The 21,068-nt window shown below is 47.5% G+C and overlaps 2 protein-coding genes across 6 annotated transcripts in view; one reads left to right on the forward strand and one right to left on the reverse strand.

Annotated features, from left to right (window-relative positions):
* The first annotated feature begins 139 nt into the window (after nucleotides 1-139).
* Nucleotides 140-13,169, forward strand: BCCIP (BRCA2 and CDKN1A interacting protein). Its single transcript, XM_072629042.1, has 7 exons — nucleotides 140-361; nucleotides 4,031-4,105; nucleotides 4,303-4,383; nucleotides 7,045-7,137; nucleotides 8,147-8,322; nucleotides 9,714-9,885; nucleotides 11,558-13,169. The coding sequence occupies exons 1-7, from the start codon at nucleotides 140-142 to the stop codon at nucleotides 11,726-11,728; spliced, it is 990 nt and encodes a 329-aa protein (XP_072485143.1). The 3' UTR covers nucleotides 11,729-13,169.
* Nucleotides 11,998-21,068, reverse strand: part of DHX32 (DEAH-box helicase 32 (putative)) — a 63,176-nt gene continuing 54,105 nt past the window's right edge. For 2 of the 5 annotated variants that reach the window (XM_072629033.1, XM_072629035.1), the window contains 5 exons: nucleotides 19,858-20,049; nucleotides 18,947-19,078; nucleotides 14,800-14,987; nucleotides 13,852-14,033; nucleotides 11,998-12,381 (listed from right to left, as the gene is read on the reverse strand). In XM_072629033.1, coding sequence (XP_072485134.1) covers nucleotides 12,192-12,381; nucleotides 13,852-14,033; nucleotides 14,800-14,987; nucleotides 18,947-19,078; nucleotides 19,858-20,049 — 884 coding nt within the window. In that variant the 3' untranslated portion in view covers nucleotides 11,998-12,191. The remainder of the gene's footprint in view (nucleotides 12,382-13,851; nucleotides 14,034-14,799; nucleotides 14,988-18,946; nucleotides 19,079-19,857; nucleotides 20,050-21,068) is intronic. The other 3 variants (XM_072629036.1, XM_072629032.1, XM_072629034.1) reach the window with 2 other exon arrangements.

Here is a 21,068-nt window from a genome sequence, read left to right on the forward strand (position 1 = left end):
ATCAGGGCGCATCCAGGATCATTTAATGTTCAACGAAACAGATCAGGCTCGAAGGCTGCTCTCCCTACTTTAGGGGCTTCAAAGCGCCTTAGACTCGCTCCTCTCCCGCCCATACTCTGGGAACTTTCTCCCCACGCGCATGAGCCGGCCCAGAAGCCCTAACCCGGAAGCAGCTGCGCAGGTGCAGTGGGAGACAGGCAGCATGGCGTCCCAGGCCAAGAAGCGCGCCCTGGGCAACCGGCACCCGCAGCCTCCGGGAGCCCGGGCCGAGGAGGAGCGCGAGGAGACGGCGGAGGACACCGACGAGAGCGGCGACGAGAGCGATGAAGAGGAGGACGAAGAAGACGAGCTCGTCAACCAGGTGGGGTGGACCTGCCGCGGCGCTCAGTGACGTCACCGCGTAGCCTGTCAGCCCCTTGAGGGCGGGAGGTTCTGTCCCTCAGGACGTGGCACGCCTTAGGCACGTGGGGAGGGCCCAGTCTGGCTTCTCACACTTTTGACAGGTGGGGAAACCGAGGCCCGGACAGAGGGAGGGACTTGGCTCATTCCTCTCCCCTCCCCCCCTGCTGCAGTGGGCATTAGCGAATGCCTGCCGTATGCCCCGTATGCCCTGCAGCCCCAGCGCGAGGCTCTCTGCCGGTTCCCCTTGGAGCCAGGGCCGGCCTCCCCTGGGTGTGCGAGTGTCCCTGTGTGTGCTCACGTGTGCGCTCACGTGTGTGCCTGTGCTGCCTTGTGTGCATATGTGCGTGTTTGGGCACGGGTGCGTGTTCAGACTTCACGTGGCTGTTGTCCTTCGTCTTCAAAGAGGACCAAAATGACGTCACCATGATAAAGTGAAGTTTCTGTGTGTCCCACTGTTGGTCAGACCAGCACGAGCTCAGAGTGCTCCGCCACAGGTTGGGCACAGACAGTCCGTGGGAGTATCTGGGGTGGATACTCCAAATGTGCACATCCTACACTTACTTTGTGCTGTCTGTTCTGCTTTGCTCATAGAGCACGGCCCCTTTTCTGATGTGGGCACTCCATGCTGAGCCGTCCTGTGCCAGTGTCTCCCATGTTGCACAGTCAGATCCAAAGTTCTTGAGAGTGTCCTTGTATCACTTCTTCTGACCACCACGTGATCACCTGCCCCATGCCAGTTCTCCATAAAGTAGTCTTTTTGGCAAGTGTATATTTTGCATTCGAGCAGTGTGGCCAGCCCATCAGAGTTGTGCTCTCTGAAGCATAGTTTGAAGGCTTGGCAGTTTAGTTCTAGCAAGGACTTCAGCGTCTGGTACCTTATCCTGCCAGGTGATCCTCAGAATCTTCCTAAGACAGTTCAAATGGAAGTGATTCAGTTTCCTGGCATGGCGCTGGCAGACTGTCCATGTTTCATAGGCATACAACAATGAGGTCAACAGAATGGCTCTGTAGGCTTTCAGTTTGGTAGTCAGTCTAATACCTCTTCTCTCCCAAACTTTTCTTTGGAGCCTCCCAAACACGGAGCTATCTCTGGCAGTGTGTGCATCAACCTCATTATCAATGTGTACATCCCTGGAAAGTACACTAGTAAGGATAAGTGAACTTATCCACAGCATTCAAAACTTCTCCGTTTGTTGTAACTGATGGTTCCATGTATGGATGGTGTGGTGGTGGCTGATGAAGCACCTATGTTTTCTTGGTGTTAATTATTAGACCAAAGTTAGCACAGGCAGCAGAGAATTGATCCATTCTTTGTTGCCTCTCAGCTTCAGAGGCTGCATTGGGTGCACAATCATCTCCAAACAGAAAGTCGTGCACAAACACTCCCTTCCATTTTGGTCTTGGCTTATAGCCTTTTCAAATTCAAGAACCTACCATCAGTGCGGTAGCTGAACTTGATGCCATGTTCATTCTCATTGAAAGCATTTGACAGCATGGGAGCAAGCACACAGCCCTGTTTCACTCCATTGGGAAGGCATGAGAGCATTGTCCATTGTCTAGAACCTGGGCAACATACCATCATGAAATTAATGTACAATGCTGATGAACTTCTCCAGGTAACCAAATTTTGACATAATTTTCATTTTGACATAATTTTTCATTCATATTTGACATAAGCATTCGTGACTAACAGTGTCAAAGGCCTTGGTCAGATTTTTCCTGGCATTTCTCCTGGAGTTGTTGGGCGGCAAACACCATATTGACTGTTCCTTGGCCTTTTCTGAAGTTCCCTGACTCTCGGGTATATGACTGTCTTCCAGGTCAGATCAGCCTATTAAGGAGGACTCTAGCAAGAATTTTGCCCACAATGACTAAGAGAGATATCTCTGATTGTCACAGGACAATCTATTCCCTTTACCTTTATAGACATGGACAATGGAGGTATCCTTCAACCCCTGGGTGATAACCTCCTCTTGCTATATAACCTAGAAAATTTCAGTCAGCTTTTGTATGAGCAATGGTCCCCGTACCTTGTAAATCTCAGCTAGAATAGAATCAGTACCAGGTGCTTTGCCACATGAAAGGAGCCTAATGGTCCTCAAAACCTCTTCTTCAGTTGGAAGTTCAACTAAGGAGGGATTGACTTCAACTGAGGTAAACAATCAGTAGCCTCAGCATTGATTGATGATAGTCTGTTGAGAACACTATGGAAGTGTTCAGCCTATCTCTCTAGGATCCTGTCCTTATCACTAATCAATGTGGTTCCATCAGCACTGAGTAGTTGTGATGCATCGTAGGTTGTTGGTCCATAAATAGCTTTCAGGGAATCATAAAAGTGCTTTGGATTGTTACTATCAGCATAAAACTGAATTTCATCTGCATTCTTACTGAGCCAGGAATCCTGCTTCTCTCTAAGCTTTGCTTGTAGCTTTTGCTTTTGATGGAATTAAATGCTGCCTTCTTAGAGGTGGATGAACTATCCTGCTGGTAAATCCTGTGGAGTTCTCGTTTTTTGTTTATCAGCTTCTGAGTTTCCCCATCATTTTCAACAAACCAGTCTTGGTGTTTGCAAGTGTTCTGACCCAGATGAGCAAATGCAGTGCTGTGCACCAAATCTCTGAAAGCTGCCCACTCCCTTTCTGCTCCACTGTTACCAATTGTGCGTTGGCTCAACCTTCCCTCCAAATCAGTAGCAAACTTCATGCTCAGAGAAGAGCTCTAATTTGTTGACATTGATTCTTCTGGTAGTCATTTTGCCTTGGGGGGCAGCACTTTTGATGAATGCGAATATTTAGCTTGGAAAGTCTATGATCAGTCCAGTACTCTGCACCGCACATTGCCTTTGTCACTCTCACATCTTGTCTGTCTCTTCTCCTTACGATCACATAGTCTATTAGATGCCAGTGTGTGCTGCGAGCATGCTTCCATGAAGTTTTATTGTGTTTAGGTAAACTGAAAACAGTGTCAGTGATAAGAAGGTCATGGCATGCACAAGTCTTCAGCAGCAAATGACCATTGCTTTTGCTGTTTCCAACTCCTTTCCTCCCTAGGACTCCCTGCCAAGTCTATGCCTCCAGCCCCAGCGCGAGTCTCTCTGCAGGTTCCCCTTTGAGCCAGGGCTGGCCTCCCCTGTATGTGTACACATGTGTGTGTGCCTACACATGTGTGTGCGTGCACTGCATTGTGTGTATGTACATGTGTTTGGGCATGTGTGCACATTCAGACATTTGTGTATGTGTGTATTCATGGGTGTGTTTGTATGCACTGCCTAGACAGCGCATAGGCACGCACCTGTGTGTTGTGCAAGCGTGAGCGTGTTCGCCATGGCGCAGGGGGTCTGTGGGTAGGTCTGTAGGCCCTGCACCGCTCCACCCATGTCTACACTGGGAGGGGACAGGACCACTGGCTCTGCCTCCTGCCTGCCCTGGGGGTGACAGCCCATGTGATGCTTTCCCTATCGGACAACTCCAGGCCTTCTCCCTAGCTGGGCTGGACCCCGGGGATGGAGAACTGGGTACAGGGACACAGATTGGTTTGAGCCCCACTTAGTCCCATATCCCCCCACTCCCTCCCCAGGCAATGTGGGGAGGAGGCGGCTGGGGGACCTTTTCCTCGGTGTCGTTTACAGGAAGTGACAGTGGAGTTTGAAGCTCATTCTATCTCCAGTGATGACTTTGATGGAATAAAAAAACTACTACAACAGGTAAGACAGGCTGGAAGTTCTTATTCTAACATCAGAATACTTGGAACAACATTTGTTTAAGAGATTGTAGAATGGTGGGTACGTGGGACATTTATTTGGTTAGTCTCCTGTTAGACCTGAACCTGTCACTAGGAATCCGACCTTCACTTAGATGTTGCACTCTTCTCACAATTAAATGTTTTCCTATTTGTCTTTAGCTTTTCCTCAAGGCTGCAGTGAACATTGCTGAGCTCACCAGTCTGCTAATACAGCAGAGTCACGTGGGGAGCGTCATTAAGGTGAGACTCCAAGTCTTTCTTTGTGTGGGAGAAGGGATGGTCACAGTCACAAACTGGGTGATTGGCCATTTCTCCCTGCCAAGAAACTTCCTTTTTGTCTCTACCTTGTTTTTTTGTTTGGAGAAAAAGAAGAATCACTTATGAGGCCATTAGGCAATCTCAGAGTTGGGCAAGACCTTGGAATGCATAGGATCATAGGACTGTAAAGGGACTGTAGAGACTTCGAGGCCTTATTTTACTGATGAGGAAACTGAGGTCTAGGGACTTGTCTAAGGTCAATCAGCAGGCATGTGTTAAGCACCTACTGGGTGCCAGGCATGCTGCTAGCCCCTGAGGGCACAAACCATTCCGTAGTAGTGAGCCGGCGGTCATGCCCTCCTCTCCTCTCCAATCTAGCCCATTGTACTTCTGACCACATTCTGAGCCCCCATGGAATTTATGTTTTTGTGTTCCAAGAGGAGGTGACCCAAGAAAGAGAAAACAAAGAAAGGGATGGGGGAAAGAAGAGGATGTGATATAACAGTCATAATGACCAGATGTTCAGTGATGGCGGTGATACCCACCACCGTAGCACTTGTGAGCCATCACACATGCAGTGTGAGCTGCTGTAGCCTCTTTCCAGCAGAGGTGATGCAGGTGCCCTCACCTAGCCCAAGTTGTGACTCACAGCCCAGCTCTAGAAGCGCATGCCTGTGACCTAGTGATAGAGGGTCCCCAACGGCTGCTGTGGGTGCCTTACCCTACCCTGTGACCATACAGAACAGTATGAGTTAGGAGTCCAAGCTGGCGCACAAAGCAAACATAGCAGTGTCTGTATCATAGGAAGCATGAATGCATCAGAGATCAGTGGAGGGAGGGAAGATGTCCCAGGGAACCAGAGTGGGGACCGGGGGAAGGAAATGAGGAGGGAACCATTGTGGGTCTTGCTGTAGAAGAAACTCTTTGCAGACAGACTCTGATGTCTGCACCTGGCTGTCCTTGGACGTGGTCATGTAAACTATACATCAGCTGCTAGTGTTAGAGCAGGGGGTGTTGCGGGGCCCAAAGGCCCTTGTACAGACCAGTGGTTCAGGAGGAGACGAGGGGCTAGAGCGGTCACATTTGGCAGCCCTTTTTTCTGTAGAAAGGGGAAAGTCCTTCGTGCTTTGAGAAACGAGTGCTGGGGACACTGTCTAAGAAGAGAGGTTTTTGAAGGTGACATCTAATGTGCCTCCGAGCAAGTTGAGCCCCCATGTTTCCCAGCAAAACCTGGGAAGAGCCAGGCCTGGTCCTGGTGCTCCAGATGCTCAGTGAATCACTCTGGGACAAGAATTCTGTGCAAACCCTCCCAGAAGCCAAAACTTCATGAGATCTGAAAGGCAACGACAGGGAGAGGGAATGGTTCCCAGTGGCTAGCTGCACCAATGCCAAATTCTGCACGATTTTTTCTTCCCCAAAATTGTTTTCTACTTTCCTCCTTCCATAAAGTTGTCCCTCCCTCATGTCACAGTCCCGTATTCCAGTGTCCCCTGTACCACATCCCATCCTCACCTTTCTCCTGGGTTCTGGTTCCATACCAGATATGGACATTTCCACCCAGATGTCCAGCCTCGTTGGGTCCAAAAGAGAATTTGTTACATTTCCCCTGAAATGTACCCCTCTCTCAGTACTGCTGGTTTCTTTTCAAAAAGCCACCGTAGTCTAGTCACTAGGTTTATGACTTTGGAATCCTTCTAAACCTGCCCCTCACCCTGCCATGAGTCCAGTTAGTTGTCAGGTCTGGTTAATTCTCACTCTACCACCTCTCTTCATCTCTACTCACAGGGCCCCCAGTCTTAGGTATGGGTGACCTTTCACCTGGGCTACTTCCAGAGCCTGACTTCTGCGATGTTTTTGTTCGGCGGACCAGGACAGCGTCCTGGATATTATGTGGCCCGTGAGATACTATCCTAGCAGGGTCAGCCTTGTTTCTCCTTTTCATCCTTCCCCAGCATTTTAATATAACGAGAATCTGGTCAAGAGGGAAGCTTACCAGAATAAGAGCTTAGTATTTGTGTACATAAAGTGATTTCATAAAATCAGAGCTGGAAGGGACCATGGTCCCACACTCTCGTCTTGTGGGTGAGGAGGCTGCAGACCTGAGGGGTTGTAACTTGTTGGTGCCCTAGAAAGAGCTAACAATTTATTGTTTTATTGAAATGCTGCTCGTTCCCCAGATCTGTACTTTCTGTTGGCACAGAGATGCCCTGGAGCTCTTTGCTCTGGATGCCATCTAGGTTGGTGCTGCATGAAGTGCACCATGGGGGTTAATGTCTATGAAACTTTTCTTCCTTTCATTTCATATAACAATAAGTAAATGAGCAGGCCAAAGGTTAAGTGGACTTAGCCAGTTTTAATGCCAATTAAAATTAGCCCATTTTCTGCCTAATAACCTTTTAGAAACGGAAGAGACAGACTCCTAGTCAAGGAGCCCTGGGGATGGGCCTGTGTGACACTGATCAGCTCATTGAACCTTTTTGGTTTGGCCTTGGGAGCAGGGCCCCTTTCAACTCTGAAATCACAAGATTTGGAAAATCTGGGAGAAATGTCTAAGTGAAGACACATCAGCAGTAATGCTGACTGCCCCATTCTTGTTTCCATTCTTCTGAACCCAAATCTCACACATCTCTCATTTTAAAATAGCAAACAGATGTTCCAGAAGAAAGTGATGAGGAGGAGGATGAAGAAGACGAGATTTTTGGTTTCATAAGCCTCTTGAATTTAACCGAAAGCAAGGTCAGCTCTCTGTGTCATGTCTGCATGGATACTCTTAAGATTTACTACCTTTCCTGTTAGGCATTTGTGCTGATTACACTGATGTCTGGTAATTCCTTCTGAAAACACTTTTTCATTAAGAAAGTTCTATATCACTGGGATTCAGTAGAAATCTTGAATTGTTTCTGCATGGTTCAGTGAAGATGCTTCTCCAAGCGGTTGGGTTCTCCTGTTGAATGTTGGCTTGTTCTGGGCTACACATCTGCTCATGAGCCCTGGTTTTAGGGGCTCACTGATACAGGCTGAATACTGATAGTGATGATTTGGGAGTTCTGCAGTTGAAGCCAGTGAGCTTATTGGTGACATTTCATTTTGTGTTTTTCAGTCAGTAGACATTTATTTAACACCTACTATGCGCTAAAAAGAGGCAGAAGATAGGCCCTGCCCTCTAGGAGCTCATAGTCTAATGGGAGAACACAGATACATGTGTGTCAATGGGTAAACATATATATATATCCAAATATGCAAGCATATACAAAGCAAGTGGATAGATGATAAATAGAAGACAATTGGGAAAGGTGGAATTTTTGATTGGAAGCTAGTGGGTGGAGATGAGGAGGGAGAGCATTCCAGGCAGGGTGGGGCGGCCAGAGAAAATGGGTTTTTTGGTCCCTCTTTCCATTGCTTGATGTGTTTCTCATAAAACTTCCTCTCCCTGCTTTGTCTCATCAGGTTGGCTTGTTCCTCACTTGAATTGTGTGCACTTTTCAGTCTCTTTTTGTAAGGCAGGTTATCATGATCATTCAGAAGCCTTTTCTTGTCACTGACCACATGGTTGCTAAATCACTAGCAGCAAAACGGTTACCTTGGAAATGAGGTAAACATTTCACTAGCAGAGCCCTTTTGAGACCAGAGCAGGAACTCACTTGGCCGTAGACTCCTCAGAGTAATGAGTTAGAGCTGACTTTCAGGTTTTCTCATGTCATTGGCTGGTCTCTAATGTCAAGGAAACCTTCTTTTTGATTTCCAGGGTACTGAATGCACTGAACAGATTAAAGAGTTGATTCTGAGCCTCTGTGAGAAGGATATGGTTGAACAGCTGCATAAGCTCCTCAATGATCCCACTAAACCTGTGGGTCTCCTGCTAAGTGAAAGATTCATTAACGTCCCGCCCCAGATCGCTCTGCCCATGCACCAGCAGCTCCAGTAAGAGACCTTCTGAAGTCATTTTTTTTCCAGATGGTTTCAGAAATGTGATCTAAATGGAAATGTGTTGTTGCAGAGAGGGAGAGAGAGAAGGCTGTCGTGGACTGAGTTGTAGCTTAGTGGAGTGCAGGTGGTCAGACTCATCTCCTGGCCACTTGACCTTTACTGGGAGAAGCATCATTCTCTGCTCTTATGTCCCTGCTTATGGAAGCTTATGCCTTATGGAAGGATTTCCATTTTCAGTTCAGTTACTGTTTCTTACTCCATTAAATTGACAACAACCCCTCCTTGCATATATTGGAAATGGTATCTTTGATTTGTTTCACTAAAACGGCTGGATTTTTCCATATAAAATCTGTTTTGATGTGCATCAACAAAGTACAGGGATCCAGATGTATAAATAAGAGTGTTAAATCTTTTAAAAACTAAGATCCCAATATGTAGTCAAATCCTCTGGAGGGCTTGATCTGAGAACAGTCAAACAATGCCTTTGGCTTCACAGAGGATTTTTTACGGGCAGATTTTAAGGTAATGGAAGATATCACAATGTACTTTAAATGTCAGAAAGGTCTCTATAATCAAATGTTGTTTGAGCTCTGTTTAGGTCTTGTGGCGTAGCTCCAAACGTATTTGTAGACAGTTTGGGGTAGGAGAAAGGAAGACCCATCACTGTTGGGAGGGCTCTTTTTAAAGGCAGCCCCTCTGCTGATTTTTTTTCTTTCAGTTATTTTGTGGGTACAGGGTTTCCATTTGGGGAGCCTCTCTGTGTCCATCCTTGCCTCTTTGGTTTTGCTGGTTGTCTCCTTCCTTGTCTCTTAGCCATGAGCCTGTCTGGTCAGCTGTGTTTGGGGTTCTCCTGGCTTAGTGCAGTAAATGCTTCAGGGGATGAGAGGCGTTTTCAGTGGGAAATGAATATGAGAGATGGCTTCCAGTCAATGTAGACCCATGGTTCCAGTAGGAATAAGTGGGGAGCAAAGTCTTTGTCTAGCAGTTATGGCCAGATCTTGGCAGTGGCTATGGTACACTACAGGGCACAGAGCGCTAGTTCCTAAGCTAGATAGACCCAGGTTCCAGTCTTGCCCTGGACTCTTAGTTACTGGTTGACCCTGCACACCTCTCTAAAATGGGAGTAATAATAGATAATAATGTGGGGTGTTGTGAAGATCAAATGGGATGTTGGTAACATCCTCAGCATGGCACTGATACCTAGTAGGTTTTTAATCAATAGTTATTTCCTTCCCTGCAACATTCTTGCTTAGAAAAAAGAGAAGAATGGCCTTCAACCATGGCTTCTTTTTCTTTCATGTCAGTGGACAGAGAGGGTGTGGTAGGATGGTTTTTTTTCTGCTGTTGCAGGCTTTGACACCCCCCATATGTTCTTTGTTCTATAGGAAGGAGCTCGCAGAGTCACACAAGGCCAATCAACCTTGTGGCAAGTGCTACTACTACCTCATGATCAGTAAGACATTCCGAGAGGCTTCAAGGAATTCCAGAAACAAAGGGAATGCTCCACAGAAAGAAGAGCTGATGTTTGCCAATGCAGAGGAGGAGTTTTTCTATGAGGTAAGGCTGGGCTCTACACCTGCTTTTTATTTCTGACAATTTAAAACACAATATAAGGAAGTGCTGTGAGAGGCCACATAGGGTGACAAGGGACTATGCTAGAGAACACACATACTGGTTGGAAGGCTCTGTCTGCTCCCTTCACCTTCCTATGCCTGGCCACTCTTTGTAAATTCCACATGGTCTAGCCTGCATGCGCAGGTGTTTGCTCCTGGAAGCAAGGTCCCTCCATGAATGGAATCACAGCTCTGGTCCCTGTCCTGGTATTTGTTCATTTATAATGGGATTTTTTAAGTAGACTTTTGTTGCTGTTGTTATTTGATGGTGGATTCTGAAGACCTTAGTTGTGCAGTTCCTTTTTATTGGTTGGAGATGGACTTTCACCTTTCTGGTGGTGAGGTCATTGACCAAATTCATTCCAAGGAACTCATTTCTGAAGCCTGGGGCTCTTTTCATATTCTGTCACTTGTCCAGATGGATAGTACCATGAGAAAACTGAGTGGCCCTGAGAAGGGTTCAGCTTCCCCCATAGACTGAAGGAAAGTGTCTGAACTTGACCTCATTTGTCCTTTTCTCATGGGAAACGGGAGCTTTGTGTTTGCACCAGTGATCTAGAGAGCTCAGCGGTGAAGCCTTTTCTTTTGAGTCAAGATGTTTTGAGAGCTTGCCTGGGACCGTAAATACTGAGCTGGAAGGGACTTAGGACACCTTTAGGGCCAATCCCCTCATCTTTCAGATGAGGAAACTGAGGAAGAAAAAGGATAAGTGACTTAGGGTTAGAGCAGGATTTGAACCCAGCTCTTCCTGAATCTGTTGCTCTCTACATTGTTAGGTTGTAGAGGACTCTCACCTGTTATCACTTTAAGAGAAGGAATATTATAATGTACGTTATATATAACATATAATAATTATAGCTAGGATTTGTAGTTTGAAAAGTAACATGATCTCATGATTCTCACAATAATCCTGTGGGATAGGAGCTATTTTTAGACCCATTTCACAAGTTGACAAACTGAGGTTGAAGTCTGGTGATCTTCTCAAGGCTTAGAGCAGTCAGGACTCAGTAGTTGGGAGCCCAGGTACTGAATCTGGGTCTTGTTACACCTCAGTGCTCAGGGGCCAAGGAGATTGCACTTGAAATGAGGTCATTTCCAAAGTGGTGCTGTGATAATCTAAGACAATTCCAAAAGAATCATGATGGAAAAATTCAGACTATGGAGTCTGAATGCTGATCAAAGCACACTATTTTCTCTTTTTTTGTTTTTTCTTTCTCGTGGTTTTTCCCCTTTTCTGATTCTTTGACAACATGACTAATGTAGAGGAATGTTTAATGTGATTGTCCATGTTTGGCCTATATCAGATTACCTACTGTCTTGGGAAGAGAGAAAAATGTTTTGGAACTCAAAATCTTATAAAAGTCAATGTTGAGAACTGTCTTTACATGCAATTGGAAAAAACAAAACACTGTTAAGTGGGGAAAGGAAAAAAGTGGTGACATGGCTCAGCCCTTCCCTGGGTCTCTCCAGTGGGGCAACAGATGAGGCTGTTGGCAGCCTTTGGTTTGTTTAGAATCCTGGCTCATTTTGCTGCCATGGCCACTTCAGCCTAGGCCCCAGCCCTTCTTGGCTGTGGAGGAGGCAGTATTCATTTGAGTTTATTTCTTTTACTTTAGAAAGCACTTCTCAAATTCAGCTACTCAGTGCAAGAGGAGAGTGACCTGGCTTTGGGAGGCAGGTGGTCTTTTGATGACTTACCCATGAAGCCCTTGCGGACGGTGATGGTCATCCCAGCGAGCAAGATGAGCGCAGTCATGGAGACGATGAAGGAGTACCTTTCCATATAACCTACTTTCTATAGACAGTGATTGGCTTGTTTATATAAGGCTTTCTGATAAACTCATTGGAGATTTAATGGTTTTGAAAACAACTCCTGTGTTTGTAATACCATGTATAATGGATGGTTCAGTCACCATGGCCTTAATAGGTTTTTTAAAATCTCCTTTTTTCATTTTGGTCAAATGTACCTTGGACTTGTGAATCATTCATTAAAAGCTCATTACTTCAAGAGAAAATGGAACACATGGGTTAGGAATTTTAAAAACTGAGCAACAACTGTTTATTATGGTTGCTTTAATGATGTACAAAATGTTTTACTTGTACAAAATTATCTCAGCTGGGAAATTTGTCTTGCCTCCTGTTAAATCTCTGTACATCTTTCATGTTGACAAACTATTACAATGATTAACTTTGGGGTGGTTACTGCACATACGGTTTCAGTGTGTACTGAATAGAATTAAGGTTTGCAAGTCATTGAATAACGCATCTGGGTTCAGCAGAAGTTTCAGGGCACTCTTCACAGATTTTCTCTTTGCTTGACTTCAGTTCCTTTTTCATTGTTGAAATCGGGGAGAAGTGATTGATTACTTGCTGCAGAATATCTTTGCTTTCACTAGGAGGCAGATTACTGAAGTAGTATGGCGGGGCCAACTGCATGAATCTGTTGGAACAAAACAAAACCCAGCGATTTCAAGGAAGGGGAAGTTGATATAATTTATTCAAACTCCGAGATCTTTGTAAGGGATAAATTCCAAAGCTCTGAAGCTCTACATAACCAGTCTGGAGTCAGAACTCCTGGACCAACTTGTGGGCCAAGTGCAGACTTGGAGGGCAAAGGGAAGTGCTCCTCAGTGAGCATCCTTGGCAGGGCCTTTTCTTAATACTCCTTTGGCAGGAATAAATTGGGGGATTTCTGGTAGATGCGCCATGAGAAGAGATGCCTCAGTTTATCTTTGCAGGCTTCTTAGGGAACAGCCAGGGACGTGGCTGACAACAGTAGTGTCTAAAAGCTGCTGCATCAGGAACCCTCACTCATTTTTAAGTGATAGGTGCTTAACCTTTTAGGGCCCTTTTCTCAGAGGGTTTTAAAATGCATAGATTACAAAGGAACCATGATACTGAAATTGTTATAAAGTAATCATGTTCATAGACCCCCGGTACAGAAGCCTTGCATTAGCAGGATAGTGACTTAAAAGTATTTTAATGCAGTCAAAAGTCTTCAGAAACTATTTGGGGGATAACCTTGAAAAGTAGTCATTTTATAGAGCAACTGCAACATGGAAACAATGTCCTGCAGGGGGAGCCATGTTCAATAAAATGTTTATATTTTCTTAGATTGCTTGTGCATTTTGTTGTTACAGTTGGCTATTTTTGAACACAAATTTTCAAAATAAGCTTTTATCCTGAGCATCATGTTAATTATTAATAAAGCGTCACATTAATAATTGATTGGTTGTCTGATATTAAACATCAGGGAGTTTTCCAGGAGAAAATTCTAGCAAAGACTTTAAAAACAAACTTTAGCATTTGCATTTCAGCCACCTTACTTCCACCTGAGATTAGAAGGGCCATCCACCAGCTTTCTTTCCCCTTTTAACTGGTTAAAGGTACAAGGTCCTTATCCAGCTTCAGCTGTTTTGGTTACAGTTGTTCTCATGCAGGAACCTGAGGGTAACTATCAGTTAGCACCCCCTTAGGGGATGGGGTTCATGACCTGGAGCAGAGACAAGGCCCTTCAGCAGGGTTTAGGGGGAGAACTGAGGAGTTTCCTTGTGCCCCTCCCACATTTCTCTCACATCATCTGATTAGGAGCACACGTTACAATATCTGTTTGCTTCAAGTCTCGGTGAGTGTATGATAAGGTCATTTGGGGCATATTTTTGGAAGGACACACTGTTCAGGAGTTGAGGGTTACATGTTCTGATAGCAGAGGCAGACTCCTACAGTCCACAGTGTATGTAGCCCAAGGCCCATGAAACCTCATCCACTAAAAGACTCCACAAGAGGGACAGTGTTACCAGACTGGGCCCATCCTGGAGCATGGAGGGTTTTCTGTTCCAAGGAGGCCCAGCATGGAGGAGGACTTTCATTCAAAATGAGCATGGGTTGTGACCCCCTAACTCCCACTTACAGCTCTGGGGTGATTTCTGAGATGATTTGGATGTAGTTGTTCTCGGATATGCTGAATGTGTGGAAGACCACCCACTCTGGTATCTTCTTCATGTTGTAGTAGCATGAAAGGGGGTGCAGCTGAGCCACCTGCTTGTGGGTTAACATCAAGTAGTTCCCTGATCCATCCACATCACGAGCGATCTGAGGGGGTATGAAGGGGGCAGAATCAGTCATCTGCACACAGAATTCATTTTTACCAACCCCACCTCTAGTGCCAAGAGGTAATGAACAGCAGCAGGAGAAGTTGGCCTCATTCCTGGAGCTCAGGACAGCACTGATAACCTTCACCCCCACGTCCCCAACTCTGATGAACAACTCAGACTCGGCATGTCCAAAACAGAACTTGTTCCTTTTCAGCCATACTCCCTCCCTTTCTTCCAGATTTCCTTTTCATGCACTCTTGCCTCCCTCCCTCCCTCCCTCCATCTACCAGGGCTTGTCTTTCTGCCTCCAGAGTCTCTGGCATCTGTCTCCTCACATGGGTTCAGGCTGCCATCGCCTCACCTCAAATTCATCTCCTGGCCTCCACTGCCTTGTCTACCTGAGAATCCTCACACACGGCACAGGTGATATTACTCTTCTCTTAAGAGGCAGCCAGAAGATGCAGTGGACATGGTGCTGGCCTGGAGTCACCAGGGGAGATGGGGGAGTCTGTGTCAGGAGCTTGCCCTTTTTGGGGCTGGCTGGCAGCTACCCTTCAGGGACCTCTTCTGCTTCAGCTGATGTATCCCAGCTTGGGTACTGGGGAGCACTATCTGAATACATTGACACAGTGATACTCTTTCCCTTTCCATCAGATCACTGGTAGAATCACTGCAGCCCTGGGACCTGACAGGGCAATTTTTAAAAACAGCTTATTTTCTCTCTGATGTCAGCCTACTAAAAGTAGCCTGTTGTGGATTCTTACTTGCATAAAGTAACCAGCTACAAGAGCTTTCTTTATGTTGAGGGTATTTTCCTTGGAGCCAAAGGCTGGTTCCGTGTAGGGGAGTTCAATCCGCCTGACAATGTCTAAAAGTTCCTCCCTGATGCTGTCTGCTGTCCTGAGTGCTGAGGAGCTGAGGAACCGTTCAGCACACCATTTCTCCACACAGTCTGAGGGGAAAAGAGACAAGAACCTGTTTAGAAAAGATGGCAAGCAACTGAGGCCAGGAGGAGCCAGGAGTTCAAATGGAGATGGATCCTGGAGGAGTGAAGACACTCTTGGCCCCTTCCCCCCTGAGAGGTGGGGGGGAGATCTGTTCATATCACCCTGAGATCAAACCTTGATCTGGGAAAAAATGGAGAGCTCTTTATAATGAATGAGGCCCTCAAGAACAGCAGGATGTAAAATTCTCTTTGTTTTACATATTCCTAAGTACCTAGAACCCCATTTCCTAAGTGAATTGTCTAGCTACTGATCCATGCAAACACCTAGCAGCTCTGCTGAAATTCTTAGGAAAAGAAAGAAGGCTGAGCTCTTTGGGGATTTTCCCCATAGCTCTCTCCCTCTAGGTTTTACAATGAAATTCAGTCTCCTCCTGCTGAAATATTGTGTGCCACTGGATGCCAGGCTGGATTAGGGGCTTTCTGTGTGTGAATGGCACATGTGCATTCTTCATCACTTCTCCAAATTGCTTTTTGTAGCTTTCCTGAAGCCTGGACCCCTGGGACTCAGTCTTTTGGGGGCCTTCGCCCCCCCTGGATCCCTATCCATTCTAGGTTAATTCCTGACTCTGGCTCACCCTTATAGGTGCTCCTGAGTGGCAGGTCCCCTGACTAAGTTAATCAGGATCCTTGAGGCCACAATAGGCCTTAGCTGTTTTTGATTGCTAGAGCAGTGGTCTCCAAAGTGTGGTGTGTGCTAGGATTCCTGGCAGGATATGAGACCATCCAATCTGCTCAGTTGTGTCCTCCCTCAACTAGTGTGCCTTGGGGCAGGTCTCTGACAGCATCCTGTTATTGCCCACCTGTGTACTCTCCTGAAGGCTGTGGTGCCTCCCCATTCCCAACTGGGGCCAGTGAAAATCTTCCCTCCACCCTCCCCTCATGTCCCCCAAGAGTCCCTCTTCCCTTTTGGGTAGGAGTGATCTGGCAATATGGAAACTGACCTATACTTGTCTGGATATACTGGTCAAATTCATTGAATAATTAATTACTAACCACTGTTACAGGTCTACCCTGTCCTCCAGGAAATACACGGATTAAAAAAAATAATGAAGCATTTGGTCATATTGTTCTTACTAAAAATGTTTTTAAAATATTTAATCTATATCATCTTTTTTACAGTTTTTATCATATACATTTACTGTGTACAGTGCACGCACACAACGCACACACATACATGATTTGGGAATCAATATTCTTCTAACTCACTAACTCAGCATGTCCTTCTCAGTTAGCATCCTTCTCTCCTAAGGCTGGTCTACCCCCTTCCCTCCAGATGTCTCAGTGATAACCCTTGGTGCCTGGCCACTGGCCCACTCCTCCCTACCCTATCCATAAGCATAGTCGGGCACCCAGCATTTCTTGAGGGCTCAGGCTGTGATTTCACAGATAGACCAGCTCACAGGCCATGCTCTCCTAGGGATCACTGTCAAATGGACATCAAAGGTAACCTGGAAAGGACAGAGAAATAGCTGGGGGTTGAGGAAAGGCCTTTTGCACAAGATGGGAGAGGGAGGGGAGGAGGGAGAGCCTTTGATGCATGAGGGGGCAGTCAGGGCAAAGGCACAGAGCAGGGAGATGGATGGTCTTGGGTAACAAACAGCAAGGGCCATTGTAGTTAGGGCAGCTAGGGGGTGCCACAGTGTATAAGAGTACACTGTTTTACTGCCTTGAGTAAAGAAGACCTGAGTTCAAATCTGGACTCACATACTAGGTGAGTGACCCTGGGCAAGTCACTTCACCCTGTGTGCCTCAGTTTCCTCTTCTGCAAAATGAGCTGGAGAAGGAAATGGCAAACCCCTCCAGTATCTCTGCCAAGGAAACCCCAGGTAGGGTCACCAAGAGTCGGAGGTGACTGAGAAATGATGAAGTAACAGCAACAGACGCTGAACCCCAGAGTACAGAGAGGAGAAAGGTTGTGTGTGTGACCCCAGTGGGGCTCACCGGGTGGGGGAGGGGCACCATGGTTAGACCCATGGGCCTCTGTCCAATGTTTCATTAAAATGTGGGTGAGCTATCATCTTCCCCTGATTCAAGGCCCTAGCTCAGGTGAGTGCTACATCCCGGGGAGTGGGGCATTGGGGTACTGGTGGCCAGGAATCTCCCCGGGGGCCTGACCCTGCAGATGCTGGACTGGCTCTTGGTCATTAGAGAAGGCTCTGCTGTCCAGCCCTGCTCCTCACAGCTGTCTGGTCCTGGGAGACCCCTCTGCCCCTGCAGCCCTCTCATCCAGCTGCTGAGCTCGTCCTGGACCCCCATTTTGAGGAAGTGGTGACCAGGCCAGCCATGTTCCTCCTCTATTTTCCCCCAAGGCCCTGCCCAACCTCCCCCCCACCCCCCATCAGCTCCTCAAGGGCAGGGGCCATCATCCTTTTCCCTTTATCTGTGCTCCCAGTTACTAGCACACAGAAAGCCCTTTGTGAATGCTCACCAGATGTCCTTTTAATGGGTCAAGCCTCTGAGTACACTCTGCAGACCCTATGCTTTCCCTCTGAAAACTCAACCCACTGGCAGACCTTGTAGGGATACTGTTGTCCAGATCATGGACCTTGGGTCAGCTGTCCTCCCCCTCCTCAAGAGAGATGCCCAGAAATGGAGCCCCTGCACTCCCCTCGAGGGCCAGAACCCCCCAACCCCCACTGCTCACCTTTACTTTGTAACTAACAGCACCCAATGCAAATGCTGCCTCCTCTTGGATCCCCCCAACCCTCTGGCCCAGCTGGCCTGGCCTCACCTGAGCCCAGCCCCTCCTGGCCCTCACTTCCAGAGTTTTTGAGTTGGCTGACTAGCTCCAGGGGATACTCAGTCTCTCCTATCCTCCTGTCCTGAGAGTCACCCCTGCCTCCACCTTGTTTGGCTTCCTTTACAAAAATGATGCTTCTATTTTCTCAAGGTTTTCACATCCCTTATTGGGAACTGTCTGACTAGGTAGGCTTCTCAGCTCCATGCCTTGGCTCTGGCTTGCCCCCAGGCCTAGAATACCCTCTTCCCCATTTCTGTCTCTTAGAGCCCCTGACTTCCTATAGCACTCAGCTCCAATATAGGGGAACTTTGCCAGACAGGGTCCAAGGTGCCAACTACAGCCTTCCCTTCTGGAGTTCCCTTCCAGTGAGGGGACACCACAGGGCATGTAGTGCAGGGCCTGCAGTCAGGGGGACCTGAGTTCAAATCCAGCCTCAGATACTTAGTAACTGGGTGACTCTGACAAGGGACTACAACCTATCTGCCTCAGCTTCCTCCAGTGTCCAACGGGGATATGAGCCTGTCCCACCCCACCCAGGGCAGTTGTAAAGATCCAAATGAGAGCGTGACTATAAGCAGTCCTCATTACTGCTTGGTATATACCTCTCCCAGTATATTTAAGCAGGTAGGGCAGGGCGGGGCCTTCCCTGCTTTTCCTGGGTATCCTCAGCTCTTGGCTTAGGGACCCAACAGCTACAGCAGGATTGTCCATAGTGAAGGCCCAGCTAAGCCAGGCAGCCCAGTGGGTGGTGGACCCCAAGATTCAGCCACCCACGCCAAGGGGCATGAGTGGCCACCGTAGGGTTGAACCCAGGGTTCCTCTCTGCTCCTCGGGGTAGTCTCTTCTCACACTTTCTCCTCACCCTCCTCCGCTTGGCTCTCAAAATGCTTTAGAATGTCACCCTTCCCCCCCTCTACATTCCCTCTGATGGCATCCCAGTACTTGGCACCTCATCTCCAGCTTCCAGAGTTTCATCCAGCAAGGTTTGATTAAGTGCCAACTGTATGGTAGGCTCTAAAGAGCATGGCTGTCTCCAGGACCATCAGCTCAGGGGAGGGTCTGGTCACCTTCCATACCTGGCGCAGTTCTCTGCACAAAGCATATGGCTGCACTGGCTATGAATGACTTTTCACAAAAACTTGCCAGCTGCCCAGCACTCACTTACTCTCACCGGTTTCCTGGTAAGCCTTGTACATGTTGAGGAGAGTCAGGTGGTCACCTTCTGGGTGGGAGAGGTCCATCCTCCACTGCCAGGCCTCCTCTGCTCCAGGGGGCAGGGGCAGGAAGCAGTTGGGAGCTGCCCAATACAGAATTTAAGAGACTCAGCGCTCTCAAGGGACAGAGTTCCCCACAACCACAGCCACCCCAGATCCACCCCCAGGCAGCTAGAGAAAGCCCCTACTGTGTGCAGAACACCTCAGTACCCAGCTCCGTGGAGTTCCCAACTGTGCATCACAGCACAGGGCACAGGGAAGGGGCTGTCCACCAAGCCACACAACGTGAATGATCCCAGACTGATGGCTCGTGGCCCCATTTTTCTCTTGGGCCTTCCAAAGACCTACTCAGTACAGTGATGCTGTGGTGCTAAGACAAACGGGGGGAAATGAAACCTTGAGGGGGAGGAAGGTTGCAGGGGACAGGGTCAGAGGTCATCCTGGGCTTCTCGCTCTTGGGCCTGGAGTCACACTTTACTTTTTCCAAAGAAGACCAAAAGGCATCAGTGAGTCGGAAGAAGATTGTCTGCTATCCCTTTTCTAGGGTTCCTAAGGCTGGCCATAACGAGAGAGGCAAGGAGGCTTGTGCTGTCTCTGTGAGAGGGGGAGGTCACAGCTATTTATGATAAAGCCAAAAATGGGAAACAGACTGGGCATTTGTCTCCTTTCTGCTTAATGAAACGGTGAATTTTCCATTTGGAGAATGTTGCTCTTTTTGTGCAGTATTCTTGCACTTTGGGAATTACTTCTATTACTAGTTTCCAAGTTGACTTTTGACACTTTGCCCTTTGGGACAAAGCTGCCTCGGTTTTGGCATCGTCAGTGCGTAACATGCCACACCAACAGGGGCCTGCAGCCGTACCTGTTACCATGGCAGCAATGGTGAGCATTTCATCGACACAGTCAAATTCACAGGATGCTAATATGGCCTTTGACAGCTTAGGATCCAGAGGAAACTCTGACATGATGATGCCAAATTCAGAGAGGTTCCCGTCATTATCCAGGGCTGCCAGATAGTCGAGATCTTCTAACGCTTGCATTAAGCTTTCAGGAGCTGGAAAACAAAAGAGGAGTCCATGTCACACCTGGCCAGTCCTGGCTCTCAGAGAGCCCCACCACCCACCCCCAAGGAAAAATGACAGAGAAGAGCTGTGCCACAAATGATAAATAGTCAGAGGATCTGAAAGGGCAGCCAGGTACAGTGGGTGGAGCACTGGGCTTGGAGTCAGGAAGATGAGTCTTTCTGAGTTCAAATATGGCCTCAGACACTAACTAGCTGTGTGGGCCTGGGCAAGTCACTTTGCCCTGTTTGCCTCTGTTTCCTCATCTGTAAAATGAGCTGGAGAAGGAAATGGCAAACCATTGCAGTATCTCTGCCAAGGAAACCCCAAATAAAGAGTCAGACATGACTGAAATGATTGAACAACAGAGATGAATAGGTTCTTAGCAAAGAAGAAATCCAAACAATTAATAGCCATCTGAAAAAATGCTCCAGGTCACTAATAATTACAGAAACATAAATGAAAGCAGCTGAGGCTCGGTGTCATTGCCATCAGACCAGCACAGTGGCATGTTGGAGGGGTGGGGGCAAAGCAGGTTCATCACTGCCTTGTGGTACCCTTCTAGGCAGTGGCTTGGAGCCATGCTCTAAGAGGATCAAGACTGAAGAAGTGGCCCCACAGCAGCTCTCTTGTGAGGGAACGGTCTCCAACAAAGAGCCTTGTAGGAACTCATGCAGAGTGAAGAACTCAGGAGAGTGTATTCAGCCATCACGGAAAACTCGGATCAGTGCAGTGCCTGGCTAGCTTTAGCCTGACTGACAACACCTATCCCCCGACCCCAGCACACGGAGCACAACACTACAGGTACTTCTGGATCTGGCCAAGGCAGGAATTTGTTTCCCCCTGTTTACTTGTCACAAAGCTTTTACTTTTCTTTGTCTTTCACCCCCATGATGGGGATGTGAGAAGGAATGATAACAACTGACTCAGGGAATTCTATAAAAAGGTCCTTGCAGAAAGCCAAGACATGGAGCCTGAGGACCACAAGGGGCACTAGGTCCTGGGCCTGCAC

This window comes from Notamacropus eugenii, chromosome 1 (assembly GCF_028372415.1).
Source record: "Notamacropus eugenii isolate mMacEug1 chromosome 1, mMacEug1.pri_v2, whole genome shotgun sequence".
Classification (NCBI taxonomy): domain Eukaryota; kingdom Metazoa; phylum Chordata; class Mammalia; order Diprotodontia; family Macropodidae; genus Notamacropus; species Notamacropus eugenii.

Excerpts from the sequence above, each read along its gene's own strand:
- BCCIP (XM_072629042.1), top strand. The coding sequence starts at position 140 with ATGAGCCGGCCCAGAAGCCCTAACCCGGAAGCAGCTGCGCAGGTGCAG. Across the intron at positions 362-4,030 it reads AAGACGAGCTCGTCAACCAG|GAAGTGACAGTGGAGTTTGA; the intron begins GTGGGGTGGACC and ends TGTCGTTTACAG. Across the intron at positions 8,323-9,713 it reads CCCATGCACCAGCAGCTCCA|GAAGGAGCTCGCAGAGTCAC; the intron begins GTAAGAGACCTT and ends TTTGTTCTATAG.